The following is a 24,597-nucleotide window of genomic DNA, read 5'->3' on the forward strand; positions in this document are numbered from 1 at the left end:
GATGGATGGAGGGGGAATAGGGGGAGGGATGGAGGGGGATTTAAGAGGGGACGGATGGATGGAGGGGGGATAGGGGGAGGGATGGAGGGGGATTTAAGAGGGGACGGATGGAGGGGGATAGGGGGAGGGATGGAGGGGGATTTAAGAGGGGACGGATGGAGGGGGATAGGGGGAGGGATGGAGGGGGATTTAAGAGGGGACGGATGGATGGAGGGGGGATAGAGGGAGGGATGGAGGGGGATTTAAAAGGGGATGGATGGAGGGGGATAGGGGGAGGAATGGAGGGGGATTTAAGAGGGGATGGATGGATGAAGGGGGGATAGAGAGAGGGATGGAGGGGGATTTAAGAGGGGATGGATGGAGGGGGGATAGGGGGAGGGATGGAGGGGGATTTAAGAGGGGGCGGATGGATGGAAGGGGGATAGAGAGAGAGAGGGATGGAGGGGGATTTAAGAGGGGATGGATGGAGGGGGATAGGGGGAGGGATGGATGGAGGGGGGATAGAGGGAGGGATGGAGGGGGATTTAAGAGGGGATGGATGGAGGGGGATAGGGGGAGGGATGGAGGGGGATTTAAGAGGGGATGGATGGAGGGGGATAGGGGGAGGGATGGAGGGGGATTTAAGAGGGGACGGATGGATGGAGGGGGGACAGAGGGAGGGATGGAGGGGGATTTAAGAGGGGACGGATGGATGGAGGGGGGATAGAGGGAGGGATGGAGGGGGTTTAAGAGGGGACGGATGGATGGAGGGGGGACAGAGGGAGGGATGGAGGGGGATTTAAGAGGGGACGGATGGATGGAGGGGGGATAGAGGGAGGGATGGAGGGGGTTTAAGAGGGGACGGATGGAGGGGGATAGGGGGAGGGATGGAGGGGGATTTAAGAGGGGACGGATGGATGGAGGGGGGACAGAGGGAGGGATGGAGGGGGTTTAAGAGGGGACGGATGGATGGAGGGGGGACAGAGGGAGGGATGGAGGGGGTTTAAGAGGGGACGGATGGATGGAGGGGGGACAGAGGGAGGGATGGAGGGGATTTAAGAGGGGACGGATGGATGGAGGGGGGATAGAGGGAGGGATGGAGGGGGATTTAAGAGGGGACGGATGGATGGAGGGGGGATAGAGGGAGGGATGGAGGGGGATTTAAGAGGGGACGGATGGATGGAGGGGGATTTAAGAGGGGACGGATGGATGGAGGGGGGACAGAGGGAGGGATGGAGGGGCCCCAGGCGGCAGGCCGTGGGGCGCATCTCAGAAGGGCTGGCGGCCCCTTTACCTCTTGAGGCGCCGGGTGCCGGCGCTGCGGCTGCCCAGGGCGCTCACCAGGCGAGCGGTCTCCAGGTCCCCCGCCCCAGACGCGGGGTCCATCTCGGCTCCGGATGCTGCGCCCTGGCAGTGCGGGGCTGAGCCCGCGGCTCGTGCGGGTCGAGTCCCGCCAGCTCCGGCGGGTCGGGCTCCCCAGGGGGCTGCGAGCGGCACCGGCCCCGGCTGCGGGACCCTGGGCAGCCGGCACCGCGCGGCTCCGGACCAGGTGTGTGCGGGCAGCGGAGTGCGGGCAGCAGTGCCCGCAGAGCCCCGCCCCTTCACACAGAGCCCCGCCCCCGTGGCCGGGCCCCGCCTCCCAAGCCAAAGCTCCGCCCCCACATCGGGAGTCACGTCCCCGTCCCCTCCAGGAGGAGCAGCACCAGAGCCGCGGAGCCAGCCCCACACCTAAGTCCAAGCAACTCTCTAGGGCCTGGCCACAAGCCTTACAGCCAGAGCCCCGCCCCCAGTTCTGAAACCCCGCCCATAGAGTCAGAGCCCCGCCCCCAGTGCTGGAACGAGATGCCCTACCCACCACATCTTCCGTCCCCAGCACTGGGGCCCGCCCCCAGAGCGAGTACCGCGCCCCCAGACAGTGCTGGGGCCCCGCCCAGGGAGCCGGAGCCAGCGCCCCGGCAGTGGGGTGGGAACCCGCCCTGTCCCCAAAGCTGCTCCGGACCCTAAGGCAGCAGGAGGAAGAGCCACGCCCCTTCGGGGTGGGCCTCGGGGGGGGTGCGCAGCGTGGGGGAGTGAAGAGACCAGTGGGAGGGGGTGGAGCTAAGGTGTGGGGGAGGGGGCACGTGCCCCCCATGTGGGGCAGATGGGGTGGTGGGGGTGGTTGGCATGGTAACTCCGGTGAGCTCCAGGATTTGTTGGGGGGGACATGAGGGGACCGAAGGGGGTAGGTGTCAGAGGTGGGGGGAAAGTCCCCCCTGGATGGGCATGAGGAGCACAGTGCTCCCTAGTTGGTTAGTGGGGGAAGCAGGTACCCCTTAGTTGTCAGTGGGAGACACAGTGTCACTGGGGGGGGCGGGGAGTGGGAGACACTGCCCCCTGGCTGGTGGCTTGGGCTTGTTGCCCTCCGGCTGGACAGAGAGGGGAAGCGGTTGGGGGGCACAGTGCTAGTGAGGGGTGAGGGGCCACGTGGCAGGCTGGGCAGTGGGGTGTGATGAGGAGCCGTTGGGCAATGGGGGCTGAGGGGTCACGTGGCAGGCTGGGCAGTGGGGGGTGATGAGGAGCCGTTGGGCAATGGGGGCTGAGGGGTCACGTGGCAGGCTGGGCAGTGGGGGGTGATGAGGAGCCGTTGGGCAATGGGGGCTGAGGGGCCATGTGGCAGGCTGGGCAGTGGGGGGTGATGAGGAGCCGTTGGGCATTGGGGGGTGAGGGGTCACGTGGCAGGCTGGGCAGTGGGGGGTGATGAGGAGCCGTTGGGCAATGGGGGCTGAGGGGTCACGTGGCAGGCTGGGCAGTGGGGGGTGATGAGGAGCTGTTGGGCAATGGGGGCTGAGGGGTCACGTGGCAGGCTGGGCAGTGGGGGGTGATGAGGAGCCGTTGGGCAATGGGGGCTGAGGGGTCACGTGGCAGGCTGGGCAGTGGGGGGTGATGAGGAGCCGTTGGGCAATGGGGGCTGAGGGGCCATGTGGCAGGCTGGGCAGTGGGGGGTGATGAGGAGCCGTTGGGCATTGGGGGGTGAGGGGTCACGTGGCAGGCTGGGCAGTGGGGGGTGATGAGGAGCCGTTGGGCAATGGGGGCTGAGGGGTCACGTGGCAGGCTGGGCAGTGGGGGGTGATGAGGAGCTGCTGCGCATTGGGGGGTGAGGGGTCACGTGGCAGGCTGGGCAGTGGGGGGTGATGAGGAGCCGTTGGGCAATGGGGGCTGAGGGGTCACGTGGCAGGCTGGGCAGTGGGGGGTGATGAGGAGCTGCTGCGCATTGGGGGCTGAGGGGCCATGTGGCAGGCTGGGCAGTGGGGGGTGATGAGGAGCCGTTGGGCAATGGGGGCTGAGGGGTCACGTGGCAGGCTGGGCAGTGGGGGGTGATGAGGAGCCGTTGGGCAATGGGGGCTGAGGGGTCATGTGGCAGGCTGGGCAGTGGGGGGTGATGAGGAGCCGTTGGGCAATGGGGGCTGAGGGGTCACGTGGCAGGCTGGACAGTGGGGGGTGATGAGGAGCCATTGGGCAATGGGGGCTGAGGGGTCACGTGGCAGGCTGGGCAGTGGGGGGTGATGAGGAGCCGTTGGGCAATGGGGGCTGAGGGGTCATGTGGCAGGCTGGGCAGTGGGGGGTGATGAGGAGCTGCTGCGCATTGGGGGGTGAGGGGTCACGTGGCAGGCTGGGCAGTGGGGGGTGATGAGGAGCTGCTGCGCATTGGGGGCTGAGGGGCCATGTGGCAGGCTGGGCAGTGGGGGGTGATGAGGAGCCGTTGGGCAATGGGGGCTGAGGGGTCACGTGGCAGGCTGGGCAGTGGGGGGTGATGAGGAGCTGCTGCGCATTGGGGGCTGAGGGGTCACGTGGCAGGCTGGGCAGTGGGGGGTGATGAGGAGCCGTTGGGCAATGGGGGCTGAGGGGTCACGTGGCAGGCTGGGCAGTGGGGGGTGATGAGGAGCCGTTGGGCAATGGGGGCTGAGGGGTCACGTGGCAGGCTGGGCAGTGGGGGGTGATGAGGAGCCGTTGGGCAATGGGGGGTGAGGGGTCACGTGGCAGGCTGGGCAGTGGGGGGTGATGAGGAGCTGCTGCGCATTGGGGGCTGAGGGGCCATGTGGCAGGCTGGGCAGTGGGGGGTGATGAGGAGCCGTTGAGCAATGGGGGCTGAGGGGCCATGTGGCAGGCTGGGCAGTGGGGGGTGATGAGGAGCCGTTGGGCAATGGGGGCTGAGGGGTCACGTGGCAGGCTGGGCAGTGGGGGGTGATGAGGAGCTGCTGCGCATTGGGGGCTGAGGGGTCACGTGGCAGGCTGGGCAGTGGGGGGTGATGAGGAGCCGTTGGGCAATGGGGGGTGAGGGGTCACGTGGCAGGCTGGGCAGTGGGGGGTGATGAGGAGCCGTTGGGCAATGGGGGCTGAGGGGCCATGTGGCAGGCTGGGCAGTGGGGGGTGATGAGGAGCCGTTGGGCATTGGGGGGTGAGGGGTCACGTGGCAGGCTGGGCAGTGGGGGGTGATGAGGAGCCGTTGGGCAATGGGGGCTGAGGGGTCACGTGGCAGGCTGGGCAGTGGGGGGTGATGAGGAGCTGCTGCGCATTGGGGGGTGAGGGGTCACGTGGCAGGCTGGGCAGTGGGGGGTGATGAGGAGCCGTTGGGCAATGGGGGCTGAGGGGTCACGTGGCAGGCTGGGCAGTGGGGGGTGATGAGGAGCTGCTGCGCATTGGGGGCTGAGGGGCCATGTGGCAGGCTGGGCAGTGGGGGGTGATGAGGAGCCGTTGGGCAATGGGGGCTGAGGGGTCACGTGGCAGGCTGGGCAGTGGGGGGTGATGAGGAGCCGTTGGGCAATGGGGGCTGAGGGGTCATGTGGCAGGCTGGGCAGTGGGGGGTGATGAGGAGCCGTTGGGCAATGGGGGCTGAGGGGTCACGTGGCAGGCTGGGCAGTGGGGGGTGATGAGGAGCCGTTGGGCAATGGGGGCTGAGGGGTCACGTGGCAGGCTGGGCAGTGGGGGGTGATGAGGAGCCGTTGGGCAATGGGGGCTGAGGGGTCATGTGGCAGGCTGGGCAGTGGGGGGTGATGAGGAGCTGCTGCGCATTGGGGGGTGAGGGGTCACGTGGCAGGCTGGGCAGTGGGGGGTGATGAGGAGCTGCTGCGCATTGGGGGCTGAGGGGCCATGTGGCAGGCTGGGCAGTGGGGGGTGATGAGGAGCCGTTGGGCAATGGGGGCTGAGGGGTCACGTGGCAGGCTGGGCAGTGGGGGGTGATGAGGAGCCGTTGGGCAATGGGGGCTGAGGGGTCACGTGGCAGGCTGGGCAGTGGGGGGTGATGAGGAGCCGTTGGGCAATGGGGGCTGAGGGGTCACGTGGCAGGCTGGGCAGTGGGGGGTGATGAGGAGCCGTTGGGCAATGGGGGCTGAGGGGTCACGTGGCAGGCTGGGCAGTGGGGGGTGATGAGGAGCCGTTGGGCAATGGGGGCTGAGGGGTCACGTGGCAGGCTGGGCAGTGGGGGGTGATGAGGAGCCGTTGGGCAATGGGGGCTGAGGGGTCACGTGGCAGGCTGGGCAGTGGGGGGTGATGAGGAGCCGTTGGGCAATGGGGGCTGAGGGGCCACGTGGCAGGCTGGGCAGTGGGGGGTGATGAGGAGCCGTTGGGCAATGGGGGCTGAGGGGCCACGTGGCAGGCTGGGCAGTGGGGGGTGATGAGGAGCCGTTGGGCAATGGGGGCTGAGGGGTCACGTGGCAGGCTGGGCAGTGGGGGGTGATGAGGAGCCGTTGGGCAATGGGGGCTGAGGGGTCACGTGGCAGGCTGGGCAGTGGGGGGTGATGAGGAGCCGTTGGGCAATGGGGGCTGAGGGGTCACGTGGCAGGCTGGGCAGTGGGGGGTGATGAGGAGCCGTTGGGCAATGGGGGCTGAGGGGCCATGTGGCAGGCTGGGCAGTGGGGGGGTGATGAGGAGCTGCCGCGCATTGGGGGGTGAGGGGTCACGTGGCAGGCTGGGCAGTGGGGGGTGTCTTGGATTCACAGGGTCTGGTCTCTGCCCAGCCTGTGACCAGTCCTTTGGGAGCGACCCCTTTGGTGGGCTGGGTCCCAGGGACCCCCACAGCTGTGCAGGAGCAGGCCCGTGGCCTCTGAGACTGGGCCTTGGGCCACAGCAACCCCCATCTGTCTGCGTGGCTCCTGCAGAGAGTCCAGCCCGGCCAGGCCCCTGCAGGAGGCTTGTCCCTTGCCCCATCTGAGTGTGATGCTCCTGGGGCAGATCTGCAGCGACACCGGCCACCTGCCCAAACAGGGGAGCCGTGGATCAGCCACCTGGCTACAGCGTCTGCCAGCCCCTAGTGCTGAGAGGCCAAGGTGGAGCCATGGGCCAGCCCGGCCAAGCCAGTGTGAGGAGCCTACCGAGCTGGACCGGACCCATCTCGGTCTCTGAGTCTCTGTCTCCTTGTCATTAGGTCCCCAGTGAGAGGTGCGGAGTCCCACCAAACACAGCCCTTATTCCAGCCTGCTGTTCCCCTTTGCTCTCCAGCTCCATCACAAGGCCAGTCTGCTGGGGGCTCCTGGCAATTGTTGGGGTTTCTCATTGTCTCTCCAGATCCTTTGTTGATCTGGGTCGATTTCGGCCAGTTCTTTAGTGACCCCATCACTCCCCACAGACAGCGAGTGGCACATGTGCTGCCTGGCTCAGCATTAACCCTTTTAATATATTAGGTAGCAATGCAAAATACAGGGGAAACTGAGGCACACATAGGCATTATAAACCTGTTACAGAAAATCCCCTCTTTGTCCCACAAGATGAAGTCAGAATTTCCTGGTGCTTTTATGTCTCCTTTTTCAGAGTAGCAGCCGTCTCTTACTCTGTATCCGCAAAAAGAACAGGAGGACTTGTGGCACCTTAGAGACTAACACATTTATCTGTTACTCTGAAACCTGACATTTATTTGAGCATCGGATGCATCCGATGAAGTGAGCTGCAGCTCACGAAAGCTTACGCTCAAATAAATTTCTTAGTCTCTAAGGTGCCACAAGGACTCCTGTTCTTTTTATTGCTCCTGTGTGTGCCTTGGTTTCTCCTGTATTTTGCATTGCTGCTTGGTGTAGGGAAGGCCTGTCTGCTCACAGGGATGTCAGTGTGGATGTCACCCAGCCATCTGGGCCTCAGGCCCCCTATCAGGGGCGTATCTAAGAAGACAATGGAAACCTGCACTTTCCTGGTTTTGTCTGTCTTTGCTCAGCAAGACAACCCCCCACAACTCCGCTGTCACCACTGGGCAGGGGAATCCCAGGTGTCAGGAGCCTGCCATTCAATGGAGAAGCCTGAAGCCTCCCCCTCGCCCCACATTCTCAGCTCATGGTGCAAAAGAGCTATGAATGAGCCATAAATCTACTAACATTGCAAACAAAACAGCACCATCCATAACTTAAAACGTTTGTTCTGTTTTTTTAACCAGTTTATTCTCCCCAAGAGGTGCACCATTCCCAGAAGAGCTACAATATCGGGTGAATGTGTGGAGTGGACAGACCAAGCTCCTCTTCCATCTCCCTGCTCCAAAAATCCATTTAATACAGAGTTCTTAGCTAGCAAAGGTGTCAGATATTCATAGAAACATAGAATATCAGGGTTGGAAGGGACCTCAGGAGGTCATCTAGTCCAACCCCCTGCTCAAAGCAGGACTGATCCCCAACTAAATCATCCCAGCCAGGGCTTTGTCAAGCCTGACCTTAAAAACTTCTAAGGAAGGAGATTCTACCACCTCCCTAGGTAACGCATTCCAGTGTTTCACCACCCTCCTAGTGAAAAAGTTTTTCCTAATATCCAACCTAAACCTCCCCCACTGCAACTTGAGACCATTACTCCTTATCCTGTCCTCTTCTACCACTGAGAATAGTCTAGAACCATCCTCTCTGGAACCACCTCTCAGGTAGTTGAAAGCAGCTATCAAATCCCCCCTCATTGTTCTCTTCCGCAGACTAAACAATCCCAGTTCCCTCAGCCTCTCCTCATAAGTCATGTGCTCCAGTCCCCTAATCATTTTTGTTGCCCTTCGCTGGACTCTCTCCAATTTATCCACATCCTTCTTGTAGTGTGGGGCCCAAAACTGGACACAGTACTCCAGATGAGGCCTCACCAGTGTCGAATAGAGGGGAACGATCACGTCCCTCGATCTGCTGGCAATGCCCCTACTTATACATCCCAAAATGCCATTGGCCTTCTTGGCAACAAGGGTACACTGTTGACTCATATCCAGCTTCTCGTCCACTGTCACCCCTAGGTCCTTTTCCGCAGAACTGCTGCCTAGCCATTTAGTCTGTAGCAGTGCATTGGGTTCTTCCGTCCTAAGTGCAGGACTCTGCACTTGTTCTTGTTGAACCTCATCAGATTTCTTTTGGCCCAATCCTCTAATTTGTCTAGGTCCCTCTGTACCCTATCCCTACCCCGCAGCGTATCTACCTCTCCTCCCAGTTTAGTGTCCTGTGCAAACTTGCTGAGAGTGCAATCCACACCATCCTCCAGATCATTTATGAAGATATTGAACAAAACCAGCCCAAGGACCAACCCTTGGGGCACTCCACTTGATACTGGCTGCCAACTAGACTTGGAGCCATTGATCACTGTGACAATGTGACACAGCAGGGAGGGGGGAGTGTAGACCTGGGAATGTGCCCTGGGGATGGGAGATCTGAGAGCCTGTCACCTGAGCCAGGAGGGGGCGGGGGAGGTAACACCTCTGCCCAGGAATGTGAAGACAGGCTGCAGGAGAGGGCCTGCTGGGGGAGTTTAGTTTCAGTTTGGTGCTGGGTGGAGGAACAAATTACTGGGAACCCCAGGGCTGGGGTCTAAGCTCCCTGCTCCCCCAGAAGGACTTGACTGAGGGTTCCTGGGTGTACCCCACAAACTCTGTTTTGGACGGTGTTCCTGTTGTCCAATAAACCTTCTGTTTTACTGGCTGGCTGAGAGTATCAGTGGATCCCAGGAAGAGGGGTGCAGGGCCTGGACTCCCCCACACTCTGTGACAACTGGTGGCAGGGGTGGGATGTACTGTACCCCATGAACGGTGCTTCCTGCAGTAAGTGACTGGGGAACAGTAAAACGAAGGGGGATTGATGGTGACCAGGCGTGCTGAAGATTCAGAGAAAGACGGTTCCAGGGGGTGGTTAACCCCTGGGAGTGTCTGACCAGAGAGAAGGACTTTTGCAGTAACAGGGTCCCCCGGGGGATTGCAGCGAGTGGTCCCAGGGGCGGAGGAGTCTGCAGCTCGACCCTGGAAAAGAGGTGGTGACCTCAAGAAGGACTGGCACACTAAGGGCTTTTCCTGGAAACTGTGGAAAGCTGCCCGGCCTGCGAGTGGCCAGCAGGGAGATGTACGCTAAACGCCTGAAGAGCGACCTGGTGGAGCTGTGCAGGCAGAGGGGGCTGCGCACTGGGAGGTCCACCAAGGAACAGCTGATTGCCCAGTTGGAGGAGAGGGATCGCTTGGATGACCCGATCCCTGTCCCTGAGGGAAGCCGCCCGGCGGACGCAGCGTGGGCCCTGGGACCTGACCGGGCTGGGAGGGGTCAGACTGCTGCCGAGGACATCCCGAGACCCTTCCTACCTATGCCTGGGGGAGGGGTTGGGGGAAGCCCAGTGAATACCGAGGGCACCCTGACCCCGGCACCTAGCAGGGGATCCTCCCAGCGGAGCTCCCCATCCCTGGAGCGGATGCGGGTGGAATAGGAGAGGGAGATGAAAATGAGGGAGCTGGAGGATCATGAAAAGCAGCGTCAGCATGAATGTCAGGAGAAGGAGAGGGAGCGTCAGGAGAAGGAGAAACAAAGACAGCATGAACTGGAGCTGGCCAGGCTGAGGAGCAGTGGGGCCCCGGCTGTGGTGAGTGCAGGGCGACCCAAGACTGCAAGGAGCTTTGATAAGTGCTTCCTGGCCCAGCGTAAGGAGGGGGAGGACATAGATAGCTTCCTGAGAAGAATGCCTGCGAGATGCACAGGGTTGACCCTGCAGACAGGCTCCAGTTCCTCACCCCCTTACTGGACCCCAAAGCCGTGGAGGTGTACAGCCGAATGACAGGGGCGGAGGCAGAGGACTATGAACTGTTCAAACAGGCCCTGCTCCATGAGTTTGGGCTGACCCCCGAGATGTACCGGAGAAGGTTCCAGAGTCAGCGTAAAACGCCTGAGCTCACCTACCTACAACTGGTCAACCGGATGCAGGGATATGCCCGCAAGTGGACAGCTGGGGCCCAAGCTAAAGAGGACCTGCTTGACCTAATCGTACTGGAGCAACTGTATGAACAGTGCCCTTCCGACCTGAGGCTGTGGTTGGTGGACAAAAAGCTCGAGAACCCCCAGCACGCAGGGCAGCTGGCCGACGAGTTTGTGAACAGTCAGTCAGGGGGTAGCAGGGAGGAGTCCCAAAAGAACAGCCCCCCCCCCCCGATGCAGAGAGAGAGTCACCATGGGGCCCCCCAATGGGGAAATAGGGAGAACCCCCTCCAAAGGGGAACGCCTGGCGTCGGGCCCCTCCGACCCGCTCGAGGGGACCAACGTGACCTGAGCTGCTATCACTGTGGCCAGAGAGGCCACGTACGGTCCCAGTGCCCCGGGCTCAGGGACAGACTGAGCAGACCCAACCTACCCAGGGTTAACTGGGTAGGGACTCAGATGGACGAGGGGCAGACGACCCAGGAAAGGGGGCCTACCAGTTTACCACCTGCGCAGGAGGGAAGAGTACCCCATGCCAGCTCCACCAGAGGGCTGGAGGCTCTGGACTCAGGGTGCTCGGTTTACAGGGTGGGCGTGGGGCTGTCCCTCCGGAGAGAGTGCCTTGTTCCCCTGGAGGTGGATGGGAGGAAGGTCAATGGATACTGGGATACGGGCGCGGAGGTGACGCTGGCCCGTCCCGAGGTGGTGGCCCCAGATCGGGTGGTGCCCAACACCTACCTGAGCCTGACAGGGGTGGGCGGGACCCCACTTAAGGTGCCCGTGGCAAGGGTACACCTGAAATGGGGGGCCAAGGAGGGCCCCAAAGATGTGGGGGTACACCACCATTTGCCCACTGAGCTTTTGATGGGAGGGACCTAGAGGACTGGCCAAGCAAGCCCCAGACCGCCCTGGTTGTGACCCGTAACCAGAGCCGGCGAGGGGCACTGCACCCTGACCTTGGGAAGGGTACCACACCGGAGGCGCAGGACCCTACCCTGGTGGGGAGGGAGCGCCGAGGGGCACGGCTCAGACAGGCTGAGTCCTCAGACCTGGCCACTGAGGGGGAACCGGGCCCCATCCCTTCCCCAGCCGCTGAGTTCCAGGCCAAGCTGAGGAAAGATCCCTCCTTGCGGAAGCTCAGGGACCTGGCCGACCTCAGGGTGGGACGGACCATGAGGAGAGGCTGCCAGGAGAGGTTCCTGTGGGAGAAGAGGTTCCTGTACCGAGAATGGGCTCCCACAAGGGAAGTGGAGTCCTGTGGGATCAGGAGGCAGCTGGTGGTCCCCCAGAAGTATCGCCGCAAGCTCCTGTACCTGGCCCATGACATCCCCCTCGCAGGGCACCAGGGAATCCGGCGCACCCGGCAGAGGTTGCTACAGAACTTTTACTGGCCTGGGGTCTTTACCACGGTCCGGCAGTATTGCCGATCCTGTGACCCCGTCAGAGGGTGGGGAAGGCCCAGGACAAGGGGAAAGCGGCTTTGAGACCTTTGCCCATCATAGAGGAGCCTTTCCAAAAGGTGGCCATGGACATCGTGGGGCCTCTCAGCAAGACGACCCGGTCGGGGAAGAAATACATTCTGGTGGTGGTAGATTTTGCCACCCGCTACCCCGAGGCAGTGCCCTTAGCTTCCATTGAAGCAGACACCGTGGCCGATGCGCTCCTGACCATTTTCAGCCGGGTGGGATTCCCCAAGGAAGCCTTGACAGATTAAGGGTCCAACTTCATGTCGGTCCTGCTCCGGTGCTTGTGGGAGAAATGTGGGGTCCGGGACATCTGGGCCTCAGCTTATCACCCCCAGTCTAATGGGCTGGTGGAGAGGTTTAACGGGACGCTAAAGATGATGCTGAAAACCTTTATGAACCAGCACCCGCAGGATTGGGACAAGTACTTGCCTCACCTGCTGTTCGTGTACAGGGAGGTGCCCCAGGAGTCTACTGGATTTTCGCCTTTTGAACTGTTATATGGCAGAGGGTGAGGGGCCCCCTGGACCTGATGAGAGACGAATGGGAGGGGAAGGCCGCTCCCGATGGAGAGTCAGTGGTGGAGTATATCCTGATCTTCCAAGAGAGACTGGCTGAACTCATGGGCCTGGCCAGGGAGAATCTGGGCAGAGCCCAGAGGAAGCAGAAGGTCTGGTATGACCGCATGGCGCGGGCCCGGGCCTACGCCACCGGGACTCCGGTGATGGTTCTCATCCCCATGAGAAAGAACAAACTACAGGCCACCTGGGAGGGCCCTTTCAAGGTCGTCAAGCAGCTCAATGAGGTAAACTATGTGGTGGAGCTGTCGAACCGGGCACACCACCGCCGGGTGTACCATGTGAATATGATGAAGCCATATTATGCCAGGGGGAATGTGGTGTTGGCCGTGTGTGGACAGTGGGAGGAGCAGGGAGATGACCCTTTAGTAGATCTATTCCCTGGGACCAGAGCTGGTTCCCCCCTGGAAACAATTCCCCTCTCGGATCAGCTAACCCCTGCCCAGCAAGCTGAGGTCAGGGGGGTGCTGCATCCGTCCCGACAGCTGTTTTCCAACCCACCTGGACGCACTAATCTGACTGTCCACCGGGTGCAGACAGGGTCGCACCCGCTGATAAGATGCTCCCCCTTCCGAGTCACAGGGAAAACTGCTCAGGACCTGGAAAGAGAAGTCCAGGACATGCTGGCTTTGGGGGTGATCCAGCCATCGGCCAGCCCTTGGGCCTTGCCGGTGGTGCTGGTCCCCAAAAAGGACGGGTTGGTCCGGTTCTGTGTGGACTATCGGAAGCTCAATGCCATCACTGTATCTGATGCCTAGCCCATGCCCAGACCGGACGAGCTCCTAGACAAGCTGGGAGGAGCTCGGTACCTTACCACCATGGACCTTACAAAGGGCTACTGGCAAGTGCCGCTGGATGCAGATGCTCGGCTGAAATCGGCCTTTATCACCCCTCTGGGGCTCTATGAGTTCCTGACCCTGCCTTTCGGCCTCAAGGGAGCACCGGCCACCTTCCAGCGCCTAGTGGACCAGCTCCTGAGGGGGATGGAGAGTTTTGCCGTGGCGTATATTGATGACATCTGTGTCTTTAGCCAGACCTGGGAGGACCATGTGTTCCAGGTTAGACAAGTGCTGGACCAACTCCAGGGGGCTGGGCTGACTGTAAAAGCGGAGAAGTGCAAGGTGGGGATGGCGGAAGTATCTTACCTGGGCCATCGGGTGGGGAGCAGCCGCCTAAAGCCGGAACCAGCCAAGGTGGAGGTGATCAGAGACTGACCCGCTCCCCACACCAAAAAGCAGGTCCAAGCCTTTATTGGGATGGCAGGATACTACCGAAGATTTGTGCCCCACTTTAGCACCATCGCCACCCCCATCACTGAGCTATGCAAGAAGGGGAAGCCAGACAAGGTGGTCTGGACCGAGCAGTGCCAGGAGGCTTTCCGGGCGCTGAAGGAAGCTCTGGTCAGTGGCCCAGTTCTGGCAAACCCAGACTTTGACAAGCCCTTTATGGTGTTCACCGACGCCTCAGACACGGGGCTGGGTGCGGTGTTAATGCAGGAGGATGGAAAGGGGGAGAGACACCCCATCGTGTACCTGAGCAAGAAGTTGCTACCCCGGGAGCAACACTACGCGGCCATTGAGAAGGAGTGCCTGGCCATGGTGTGGGCCCTCAAGAAACTAGAGCCCTATCTCTTTGGGCGACACTTCACCATCTACACCGACCACTCTCCCCTGACCTGGCTGCACCAGATGAAAGGAGCCAACGCCAAACTCCTGAGATGGAGCCTGCTCCTGCAGGATTACGACATGGACGTGGTCCACGTGAAGGGAAGGGCCAACCTGATAGCGGATGCGCTGTCCCGGAGAGGGGGCCCCGAACTTCCCCAGGTCACTGGTCACAGTGACCCCGCTCAGTTCGGTCTCGAAGGGGGGAGAGATGGGACGATGTGACGCAGCGGGGAGGGGGGAGTGTTGACCTGGGAATGTGCCCTGGGGATGGGAGACCTGAGAGCCTGTCACCTGAGCCAGGAGGGGGAGGTGACACCTCTGCCTGGAAATGTGAACAGAGGCTGCAGGAGGGAGCCTGCTGGGTGGGTTTGGTTTCAGTTCGGGGCTGGGTGGAGGAACGCAGGGAACCCCAGGGCTGGGGTCTAAGCTCCCTGATCCCCCAGAAGGACTTGACTGAGGGGTCCTGAGTGTACCCCACAAGCTCTGTTTTGGGCTGTGTTCCTGTTGTCCAATAAACCTTCTGTTTTACTGGCTGGCTGAGAGTCTCAGTGAATCCCAGGAAGAGGGGTGCAGGGCCTGGACTCCCCCACACTCCGTGACAGCCCCTCACTCCTGACCCGCAGCCCCTGATAGCCCAGCCCTGGGTCCCCCATCCCGAGCTCTGCCGCTGCCCCCACTCCCGACCCGCAGCCCCTGCGAGCCCAGCCCTGGGGCCCCGAACTCTGCTGGTGCCCTTCAATCCCAACCTGCCCCCCATATCCCAGCCATAGGCCCCCTCCCTCCCAGCTCTGCCCCTCAGTCCTGACCAGCAGTCACCCCCAAACTGTTCCAGCTTTGGGCACCTCTGTGGAATCCAGGCTTGGGGTGATGTCCCAGGGGCCTGGACTCCCCCACACTCCGTGACAATCACTACCCTTTGAGCCCGACAATCTAGCCAACTTTCTATCCACCTTATCGTCCATTCATCCAGCCCGTATTTCTTTAACTTGCTGGCAAGAATACTGTGGGAGACCGTGTCAAAAGCTTTGCTAAAGTCAAGGAACAACACGTCCACCACTTTCCCCTCATCCACAGAGCCAGTTATCTCGTCATAGAAGGCAATTAGATTAGTCAGGCATGACTTGCCCTTGGTGAATCCATGCTGACTGTTCCTGATCCCTTTCCTCTCCTCTAAGTGCTTCAGAATTGATTCCTTGAGGACCTGCTCCATGATTTTTCTAGGGACTGAGGTGAGGCTGACTGATTAAACTGATCAGAACAGATTGGAAAATTTTGTTAAAGCTGATGTTAAAATTATTTAATACACAGGTTAAGAGAAGAGCGTCTGTACATCTGGGGGTAGTGCTTAGATTATCCACAGATACAACGTTGGTTTTTAAAAGTCATATGATACATATAGTGCATAATCAGCAATAACCCAAATGTAGGTGAATAGATTTAACGATTCAGTTTAAATATTAGGAGCCGTATACTCGGGTACATCACTCATGAGTAGTTGTACAGAGAGTTGGTTGTGGAAAGCAATTAGAGGCATGAGTGCAGATTGTCCCTCGGTAATTGAGAATTAGGTAGGTTTGTCCATTTAGAAAATACAATCCACGAGGGAAGTCTTTCCGTTACTTTCCTGACTGCGCTTCTCATCGGCCTCCAGCTCATCCCTCCTGGTATTCCCGATGTCCAGTGACAGGGCCATCCCTGTCCAATGTACATGGCAGAGGGGCATTGCTGGCCCATGATGGCATCTATCACGTTGGTGGATGTGCAGGTGAACGAGGCCCTGATCGAGTGGCTGATGTCATGTTGGAGCAGTGCAAGTTTCAGTGATTTAAGCAGCAATTGGATTGAAAGTGAAACTCAATTAGCCAGTTATTGGGGTAACCAGTTTTATGAATGAATGTTGTTGTTTCATTCATAAAACTTTACTTATGAAGTTATATTAATAAAGTGAACAATTAAAAACAATTTAATTGATCAGTTCTACAGTTGCCGGGGCTGGTGCTGCCGCGTAGGCAGCACGCAGCTGCCTAGGGCACCATGAAATTTGGGGCAATTTGGTCCCCCAAATTTCATGGTGCCCTACGCAGCTGCGTATGCTGTGTATGTCTAAGGATGGCCCTGTCTGGTGATGTGTTCTAGGTAGATGTCCCTCAACCACCTGATGGTGTCCGACACCATGAATTGCCGAGCGTAGAGCTGACCGATTCCGCATTCTCTCAGCACTCGCTCGTTACCAGGGTCCCATGCACCCAGGGCTTCGATGATCAGTGCGTGTGTCTGGACCTGGTAACCCTGTAGCTCTCAGGTTGTTGGCCAGAGGGGCGTATTTCTCCAGCTTTCGAGCTCGGGCGTCGTGGAAGGCCGGGTTCTGTTCTTGAACAGCACCGTGACATCCACCATGATGATCTTCTTCTGGTCCTCCATGGTAATGACGCTGTCTGGTCGCAGTTGGCTGTCGGTTCTGGGCATGGTGGAGTTCACGGCCACCTTCCCCACGGGTGGCAGGATGGCTCTGGGCAGGTGGTCTTGGATGGCGTTGTGTCGCAGCTGCCAAGCTCTGGAGTGGCACTTCCAGCTACACAGGACGTGAGGTAGCGTCTTGTTGGCATAGCCGCACTTCCTGCATCGCTTGTCCCGATTCCCATGGCAGATGGCTCCATTCGGCAGGACACAGTTGAGCCAGGCCCTGTAGATGAACCTCCAGTCAGCAAATTGGGTGAAGCTGCCCCCGGGGAGAAAGTGGTTGCTGGCGTCCCACTTGCACTCAGAGGCCTTGCCCTGGTCCAGCTTCTGGTTTTCCACATATTGGCAGAGGATGGCTTCTTTCAGGGTCCTCTCCCGCGTGGTTCTAGCTCTCGGACGGAGGATTGGGGGCTCCGTGTTCTTCTCCTGTGGCACCAGGACTCCCAGCTCCTGGCGTTCCTCGCACCACATCCAGTGGCAGCTGACAGGCTTCTCCAGTCGTTGTGTAGCATTGCGGGCACGAGTCCAGAGCGAAGCAAAGTCTCCCCCGTCTCTTCCAAATTCACCTTTCAGCAAGCTGCTCAGGTAGGTGGCGACATCTTGGTTGGAGGAGGGTCCTGGCAATTCGCTTTTTGACGGCATCCTGCAGAGCACTCTCCACGATGTTCCTCACCGTGGCGTCTGGGCACGTCAGAAGGCGTAAGGCGTGAGTGATCCCGGCAATGTCGCACAGGTCACCCATTCGAGGGATGTTGGCACCATCCTGCTGGTGTGAGATGTACACCAGTTCATTGCTGGCCCTCTGAGGAAGAAACATCCACTTCTTCACCGGCTGCCGGTGGTGTTGTCTGCTTTGTTCAGAGGTACCTTTGCCACAGCAGATCCCCTCAGGAAAAATGAGTACAGGGGATCAGGCAGGTGTTCAAGGCATTGATCTTCTGCCATGGTGCCAGTAGGGAGGAGTCGATCCTGGCCACATCTCGTAGGATCGCTGCAATGGTATCCTCAGGTGTCTGCTGGATGCAGAAACCTGTCAGCGTGCCGAGATGTTGGTACGCTTGCCCATCCTGGAGGAAGATCATGGTTTCACTCTGGACCTGAAATGGCATCTCCTGGACCGAATCCCTCCTACTGCCATCGATATGCAGGGAAGCGCACTTCCTAGCATTGAAGCAGAGTCCCATCCAGTTGGCAGCCTGGCTGGTGATGTCCAGCTTTTCTTGGAGACTCTCGGGGTTGTCTGTGATCAGGACCAGATTGTCTGCGTAGGCCAGGATATTCACACTGTTTTCGTATAGATTAAAACCACCTAGACCGCTGGAGATCGCTCAAATGAGTGGCTCCATGGCTAGATTATTACCCATCACCTTGTACATGTTGGTTTGATTAAAACATCTCTATTACATATTGTCATCCAATGGAGGGAGAAGAAAGGGAGAAGGATTGCATCGATCTCCAGTGTCCCCTCCCCACGGACACACTCCTCTGCCCCCTCTGCCATCCGGTCCGAGGATTCCAGCACATTGGCGGTCTCAGCAGACACCTCAAGAGAATCCATAGCAAGCGGATTGCCTTCCGGTGTGCCCTCTGCAACCTGCCTTTCAAGATGCAGAAGAAATGTAAGTTGTATCAAGTCACCTGCAAAGGACATCTCGCACCGGAAGAGGCCAACTCTACCAGACTAATTTTTTACATCCATGTGCGGAATGAATTTTGTTCTCTGCACCAATATGGAGGCGATGTGTGGCGGGGGTGAGACCGAGGGGTTTGGGATGTGGGAGGCAGCCCAGGGCTGGCGCAGAGGGTGCGGGGGCGTGAGGACTCTGGCTGGGGGTGCAGGCTCTGGGCTGTGGCGGGGGGTGGGCTGGGGCAGGGGATGAGGGGTTTGGGGTGTGGAAGGGGGCTCAGGGCTGGGGCAGCGGGTTGGGGTGCGGGGGAGCTGAGGGCTCTGGCTGGGGGTGCAGGCTCTGGGCTGCGGAGGGGGGGTGCGGGCTCTGGGGTGGGGCCAGGGATGAGAGGTTTGGGGTGCAGGCTGCCCCGGGGCTGTGGGGGGGAGAGAGAGGATTCCGCGAGCTCCCTCTCACCGCAGCAGCTCGGGGCTGGGGGAGAGGCGCCTCTGCCTGGCCGGGGAAGCTCCAACCGGACTGGGCTGGGCTGAGGGAGGGGGTCCCCTCCCTGGCAGCTCCGGCGGATCTGTGCTGGGACCGGGGAGGGAGAGGTGCCTTTCCCCACTGCATCCCTGAGCCCCTGCGTGGGGCGTAATAGGCAGCTGCACAGCCACACGGCCACTCAGCTTAGAGGGAACTTAGGTCGCCATCCCATCCCTGCTTCGAAAGCAGATACTCCACATGCTCCAACTCCAGCTTCCCACTCCCCAGATACTCCAGCTACTGCATTCCCGCCAGCTCATCCAGAGCCAGAGTTGATCAGTGGGGCTGCTGGTCGGGGAGGGGCGCTGGGGCATGGGAGGTTGCTGGCTGCTGGTGGGTGCTAAGCACCCGCTAATTTTTAGTCAGTGCCTATGGGCAGCACCTGTATGAGCAGCCCCTGCCCATGTGCCCACCCGCCAGGGCACGCTGCACAGGGCTAGTGGAACGTCCAGGGCTCCCCACAGCGGCCTGGACTGATCTGCTCTAGCCTGGGCTCCTGGGCCCTGCCCCTATGGGTGCTGCTCCCGAGGGCTCTGCCGGCCCCAGAACTGGGTTCCTCGCCCAGGCAGCTCTTACGGGCTGCAAGCAGTTGAAGGGAAGTGGGGAGCTGAGGAGCATCTGCAGCCCCGGGGCCCCAGGCACCAGCAGCAGGAGGAGAAGACGGGAGTGCTGAGGCTGTCTGCACCATGGCACCAGCCAGAACAGCAGCCCTCTTCACTCCCTGGCTCTGCCTCTGAGCTGGCCAGGGGACAGGGCCTCAGGGCGGGGGAGAGGAGGAGGTGGGGCTAGCACTTGCTGGAGGAGGAGCAGCGGGTGGGGTCACAGACAGGAGCGTGGCCCAGGACCCTGGGATCTGCAACAAAAATTTAAAAATTCTGCACACAATATTTTCAAATTCTGCATATTTTATTTGTTAAAATAACACAATATAATCACTCCAGTTTCAATTATTTTTGGTCATTTATTTCAAAATATGTGTCAGGAAGTGTCTGTAACAATGCTGACAGCAAAAAAGATGCCAGGAAATGTTTTTTGACAAATAGATTCCTTATCTGGCATATTAATACAGAACTCTGAGTAATAATTCATTTAAACTACAACACAGAACCGTATTTCCTGCACCCCTCAGAAGCAGTGCAAAGGCATGGGGCGGGGGCAGGTCAGGGTAACGGAGGAGCTAAAGGAGAGGGAAGTAAATTGCTGGGAAGGAGCCTGGGAGTGAACCTGGAGGGATGTTGGGTGTGGGTGAGAAAAGTATGGAACAGGTTTTTTTGCGGGGGAGGTATTCCCACATGCAGACCCTGGCAGACTCCTAGTCTCTCCCGTTCAGTCAGACACACCTGCCCCTGTCCCCATGTGACCCTCCACCCCCACTCAGACACCCACTCCCCCCATCCCCATGTGGCCCTGCACCCCCTCCACCATCCCCATGTGACCCCGCATCTCCCACCCCCCTGTGGCACTGTGCCTCCACTCCCATTCAGCCCCGGCTGCAGTCTGTCCTCCCCCACTAGCCTTTATGAGCCCCTTTCTGACCCCCCATCACCCTAAATTGTCTGTCTCCCCATAGCCCCTGTCTCCTGACCTGACCTGACAGGCTCTGTGAAGAAGGCAGGCTCTCTCTCTTCCTTAGCTGGCTGGGAGCTAATGCTCTGTTCTATCACCACAGCACCCTCTGGTGGGCAAAACCCAGAACTGCATCAACTTTCTGGCAGAAGCTTTTTTCTGCGCAAAAAATTAAAAATATGCATGGCTCATTAACTATGCATGTATGCAGTGGTGCAGAATTCCCCTAGGGGTAATCTCCCCACTCTTGCTTTCCTGACAGCTGCGAACCAGCTCAGGACAGGTCAGACATGCCCTGGTTAGACACAGGAGAGCCAGGGCCTGGCCTGGTGCTCACAGACGTGGGACGTGTCTGCTGTGTGCCAGAGCTAGATGTGTGTGAGCAGACACTAGCCTGGGCTGCTGTGCCCCTTGCACACCTGTCTGCTCCCTGTGTTGCTGTGAGAGCTCCCGGGGACAGAGCACATCACAGGGAAGTGGATGGAGTTATGCACATTAGCCATGTCTGGGCAACCAGGGAGACCAGCGAGAGGCACCAAACTAACTGGGTGGAGAGTATTTTCTGTCTCTGATCCAGATTCTGTGCACAGGGACCTTGCTGTGGATTCTGGCCTGGGAGTCATTGCGGGGCGGTGACTTTCACTCAGTGAAATGGTTCTGCAAGTCTTGTTAATGGTGTCTGCGGTCTCCTCCTGGTGATGTGGAAAGCTGTGGGGGCGATAGGACTGCGTAGTGTTGCAGTGTAGAAGTATCACTTCTCGGCCTCTGTGCCTGAGATCAGGTGCAGTAGCCAGACCAGGGCAAGACGTTCAAAGTAACATGCAAGTGGGATGCCAGCAACCACTTCCTCCCTGGGGGAAGCTTCACCCAATTTGCTGATTGGAGGTTCATCCACAGGGCCCAGCTCAATTGTGTCCCGCTGAATGGAGCCGTCTGCCATAGGTGTGATGGGTTTAGTCACAGAGACCCCTTTGGGACTGTCATCTGATGTGCTGGAATTACCTCTGAGCCAGTTTTCCCTGATGGCTTGGGACTCCAGAACCCTGCCTTGTTGAGCCAGACACGCTAGCCTGCTGCAACACAGACCCAGGTCTGAACTACGCCCCCAAAGCTGCAGGCTTTAACTGAAAACCACTCAGCAGGTCACCTATCTCCAGCACCCAGACACCCAGTTCCCAATGGGATCCAAACCCCAAATAAATCCGTTTTACTCTGTATAAAGCTTATACAGGGTAAACTCATAAATTGTTCACCCTCCATAACACTGATAGAGAGATATGCGCAGCTGTTTGCTCCCCCAGGTATTAATCACTTGCTCTGGGTTTGTTAATAAACAAAAGTGATTGTAATAAGTATAAAAGTAGAATGTAAGTGGTTTCAAGTAATAACAGACAGAACAAAGTAAGTTACCAAGTAAAATAAAACAAAACACACAAGTCTAAGCCTAATACATTAAGAAACTGAATACAGGTAAATCTCACCCTCAGAGATGTTCCAATAAACTTCTTTCACAGACTAGACTCCTTCCTAGTTTGGGCCCAATCCTTTCCCCTGGTATGGTCCTGGTTAGTTCCAGCTCAGGTGGCAGCTAGGGGATTTCTCATGACTGGCAGCCCCTTTGTTCTGTTCCACCCCCTTTTATAGCTTTGGCACAAGGGGGGGGAATCTTTTGTCTCTCTGGGTCCCCACCCCTCCTTTTAAATGGAAAAGCACCAGGTTTAAGATGGATTCCAGTACCAGGTGATATGGTCACATATCCTGTGAGACCCCAAGCCTCCATTCTTCCTGGCCTGACTCACAGGAACACAGGAAGGCTTACAAGTAAACAGAGCATTTACAACCAATTGTCCTGGGTAATGGGAGCCATCAAGATTCCAAGCCATCATTAATGGCCCACACTTTGCATACTTACAAAAGGACTTCAGAGTTATACTTCACATAGTTAGTTTCAGATACAAGAATGGTGCATTCATACAAACAGGATGAACACATTCAGTAGGTTATAAGCTTTGTAATGATACGTTACAAGAGACCTTTTGCATGAAGCATGTCCCAGTTACATCGTATTTACACTCATTAGCATATTTCCATAAAACACATGGAGTGCGATGTCAAAACGGGAATCAGGACAAGCGATGCAGGAAGTGCGGCTATGCCAACAAGACACTACCCCACGTCCTTTGTAGCTACAAGCACCATTCCAGAGCCTGGCAGCTGCGACACAACACCATCCAAGATCGACTAGGTCAGAGCCATCCTGCCACCCGTGGGGAAGGTGGCCATGAACTCTGCCATCCCCGGAACGGACAGCCATGACCGGACATCGTCATCACCAAGGAGGACCAGAAGACGATCACCATGGTGGATGTCACAGTGCCGTCGAGAACAGGACCCCGCCTTCCACGACGCCCAAGCTCGAAAGGTGGAGAAATACGCCCCTCTGGCCGACACCCTGGGAGCTAGTGGTTACCAGGTCCAGACACACACACTGATCGTCGGAGCCATGGGTGCATGGGACCCTGGTAATGAAAGAGTGCTGAGAGAATGTGGAATCGGTCAGCTCTACGCTCGGCTGATGCAGCAACTCATGGTGTTGGACACCATCAGGTGGTCGAGGGACATCTACCTAGAACACATCACCCAACATTGGCAATATCAGAAGGGAGCTGGAGGCCGATGAGAAGCGCAGTCAGGAAAGTAACGGAAAGACTTCCCTCATGGATTGTATTTTCTAAATGGACAAACCTACCTAATTCTCAATTACTGAGGGACAATCTCCACTCATGCCTCTAATTGCTTTCCACAACCAACTCTCTGTACAACTACTCATGAGTGATGTACCCGAGTATTCGGCTCCTGATATCTAAACTGAATCGTTAAATCTATTCACCTACATTTGGGTTATTGCTGATTATGCACTATATGTATCATATGATTTTTAAAAACAAACTTTGTATTTGTGGATAATCTAAGCACTACCCCCAGATGTACAGATGCTCTTCCCTTAACCTGTGTATTATATAATTTTAACATTAGCTTTAATAAAATTTTCCAATCTGTTGTGATCAGTTTAATATCTGACACCTTTGCTAGCTGAGAACTCCGTATTAAATGGATTTTTGGAGCAGGGAGATGGAAGAGGAGCTTGGTCTGTCCACTCCACGCATTCACCTGATATTGCAGTGCTTCTGGGAATGGTGCACCTCCCCTTGGGGAGAATAAACTGGTTAAAAAACCAGAATTGATTTAGCTCTGTTTGTCTGACAGGATTGATTTGATATTACCGTTTTGTTCTGAAATCTTCATAGTTCTGGTTTATTTATGATGAAATATTGTTATAAGCTTCTGTTGTAATTCTGTGTGAGTATACAGATGTGAGCTGCTGTGTGTTCCTGATGGATTGTTTAAAAAGCTGGGATCCGCTTTGTGCTGTGAATGTTTTCAGCAGCATGAGGAATGTATGCCGGACTGAGGGTCTGTCACGGGGATGATACTTATTCTTTTATCACTCTGAAGGTTACACGTATATAGCCTGTGTATTATATAATTTTAACATTAACTTTAAAAACATTTTAAAATCTGTTCTCAGTTTATTACTGCAGCAGAAACTGCAGCTACTGGAAGACTCAACCTGCTATCCTGAGGAAGACTGCAGCTTTGACAATGAACTGTACTGCTCCTGCTTCAAAAGAAGATCTTCATACTGCTTCCACAGACACCTTCAACTGCTGCTCGGACCGCAGCTGCTCCGTGGAACGCCCATCGGGGAACAGCCGCTAGAAGACCCTCAGCGCTTCTAGGAGGTCACAGATGAGCAGCGTCGCTGGGACAAACAGCACTTCTTTGAAGAAAACCCGTGGAGATGCTGCTGCAGGGAGATCCTGCACCTCGAGGATGGCCTTCTGGGACATCACAGCCATGACAAACATCATCTCGCCTGCTGCTCAGGAGAAGGACGCTCCAAGGAGAATTTCTCCCACCTCCTCCACTGCCCAGGATCTTGACGTTGGTCGTTGTCCTGCTGTGCTGGAAGATACCTCAACCGGCGAGACCAGCATCTCCGCGGAAACCACCCAGTGGGACTTCAACACCTCACTAGATGCCTGCCCAGCCGAACCTCTCCATACTGCTCTCCCAGAGCCACTAGAACCATCTAACGGGTCTGCTGGTACGACTGAAGCCTGTGGTTAGATGTTCGGCTGTATGTTTGTGTTCTCCCTGTGTGTTGCCCCAGCTCTGCGAAGACAGCTGGCACGGCAGACCTCTCCAAACCGCCCAATGACCACAAGATCTGTTAAGGTATGAAGGCGCAGAATTTAACATTTTTCGTTGCAGAATTTTACATTTTTTGGCACAGAATTCTCCCAGGAGTAGGAGATGTAGGGGTGTCCTACTGAGGCCAGTTGGGGGTGGGGTGCGCACAATTTGTTCCAAAGAGTGGAGCAGTTGGGACAGTCACTACATTAGAGTAAAACAGAGCTTGAGCCATTTATGAGTGGGATCGTATTATGGGATTCCCTGTGATGGCGAGAGACCGGGGCGGTGCCAGGCTCTTCCTGGTTGGGGGGTTGAGGTGGGCCAGACAGCAA

At 57.7% G+C, this 24,597-nt stretch overlaps 1 protein-coding gene and 1 non-coding gene across 3 annotated transcripts in view; one reads left to right on the forward strand and one right to left on the reverse strand.

Moving 5' to 3' along the window:
- Positions 1-1,519, reverse strand: part of SLC30A3 (solute carrier family 30 member 3) — a 36,902-nt gene extending 35,383 nt beyond the window's left edge. For both annotated transcript variants that reach the window (XM_077812239.1, XM_077812240.1), the window contains exon 1: positions 1,274-1,519. In XM_077812239.1, coding sequence (XP_077668365.1) covers positions 1,274-1,365 — 92 coding nt within the window. In that variant the 5' untranslated portion in view covers positions 1,366-1,519. The remainder of the gene's footprint in view (positions 1-1,273) is intronic.
- A 21,509-nt stretch (positions 1,520-23,028) lies between these two features.
- LOC144263327 (U2 spliceosomal RNA) lies at positions 23,029-23,216 on the forward strand. Its single transcript, XR_013345795.1, has one exon. It is a non-coding gene; the product is annotated as a U2 spliceosomal RNA (small nuclear RNA).
- The last annotated feature ends 1,381 nt before the right edge of the window (positions 23,217-24,597 follow it).

This window comes from Eretmochelys imbricata, chromosome 3, assembly GCF_965152235.1.
Source record: "Eretmochelys imbricata isolate rEreImb1 chromosome 3, rEreImb1.hap1, whole genome shotgun sequence".
Lineage (NCBI taxonomy): Eukaryota > Metazoa > Chordata > Testudines > Cheloniidae > Eretmochelys > Eretmochelys imbricata.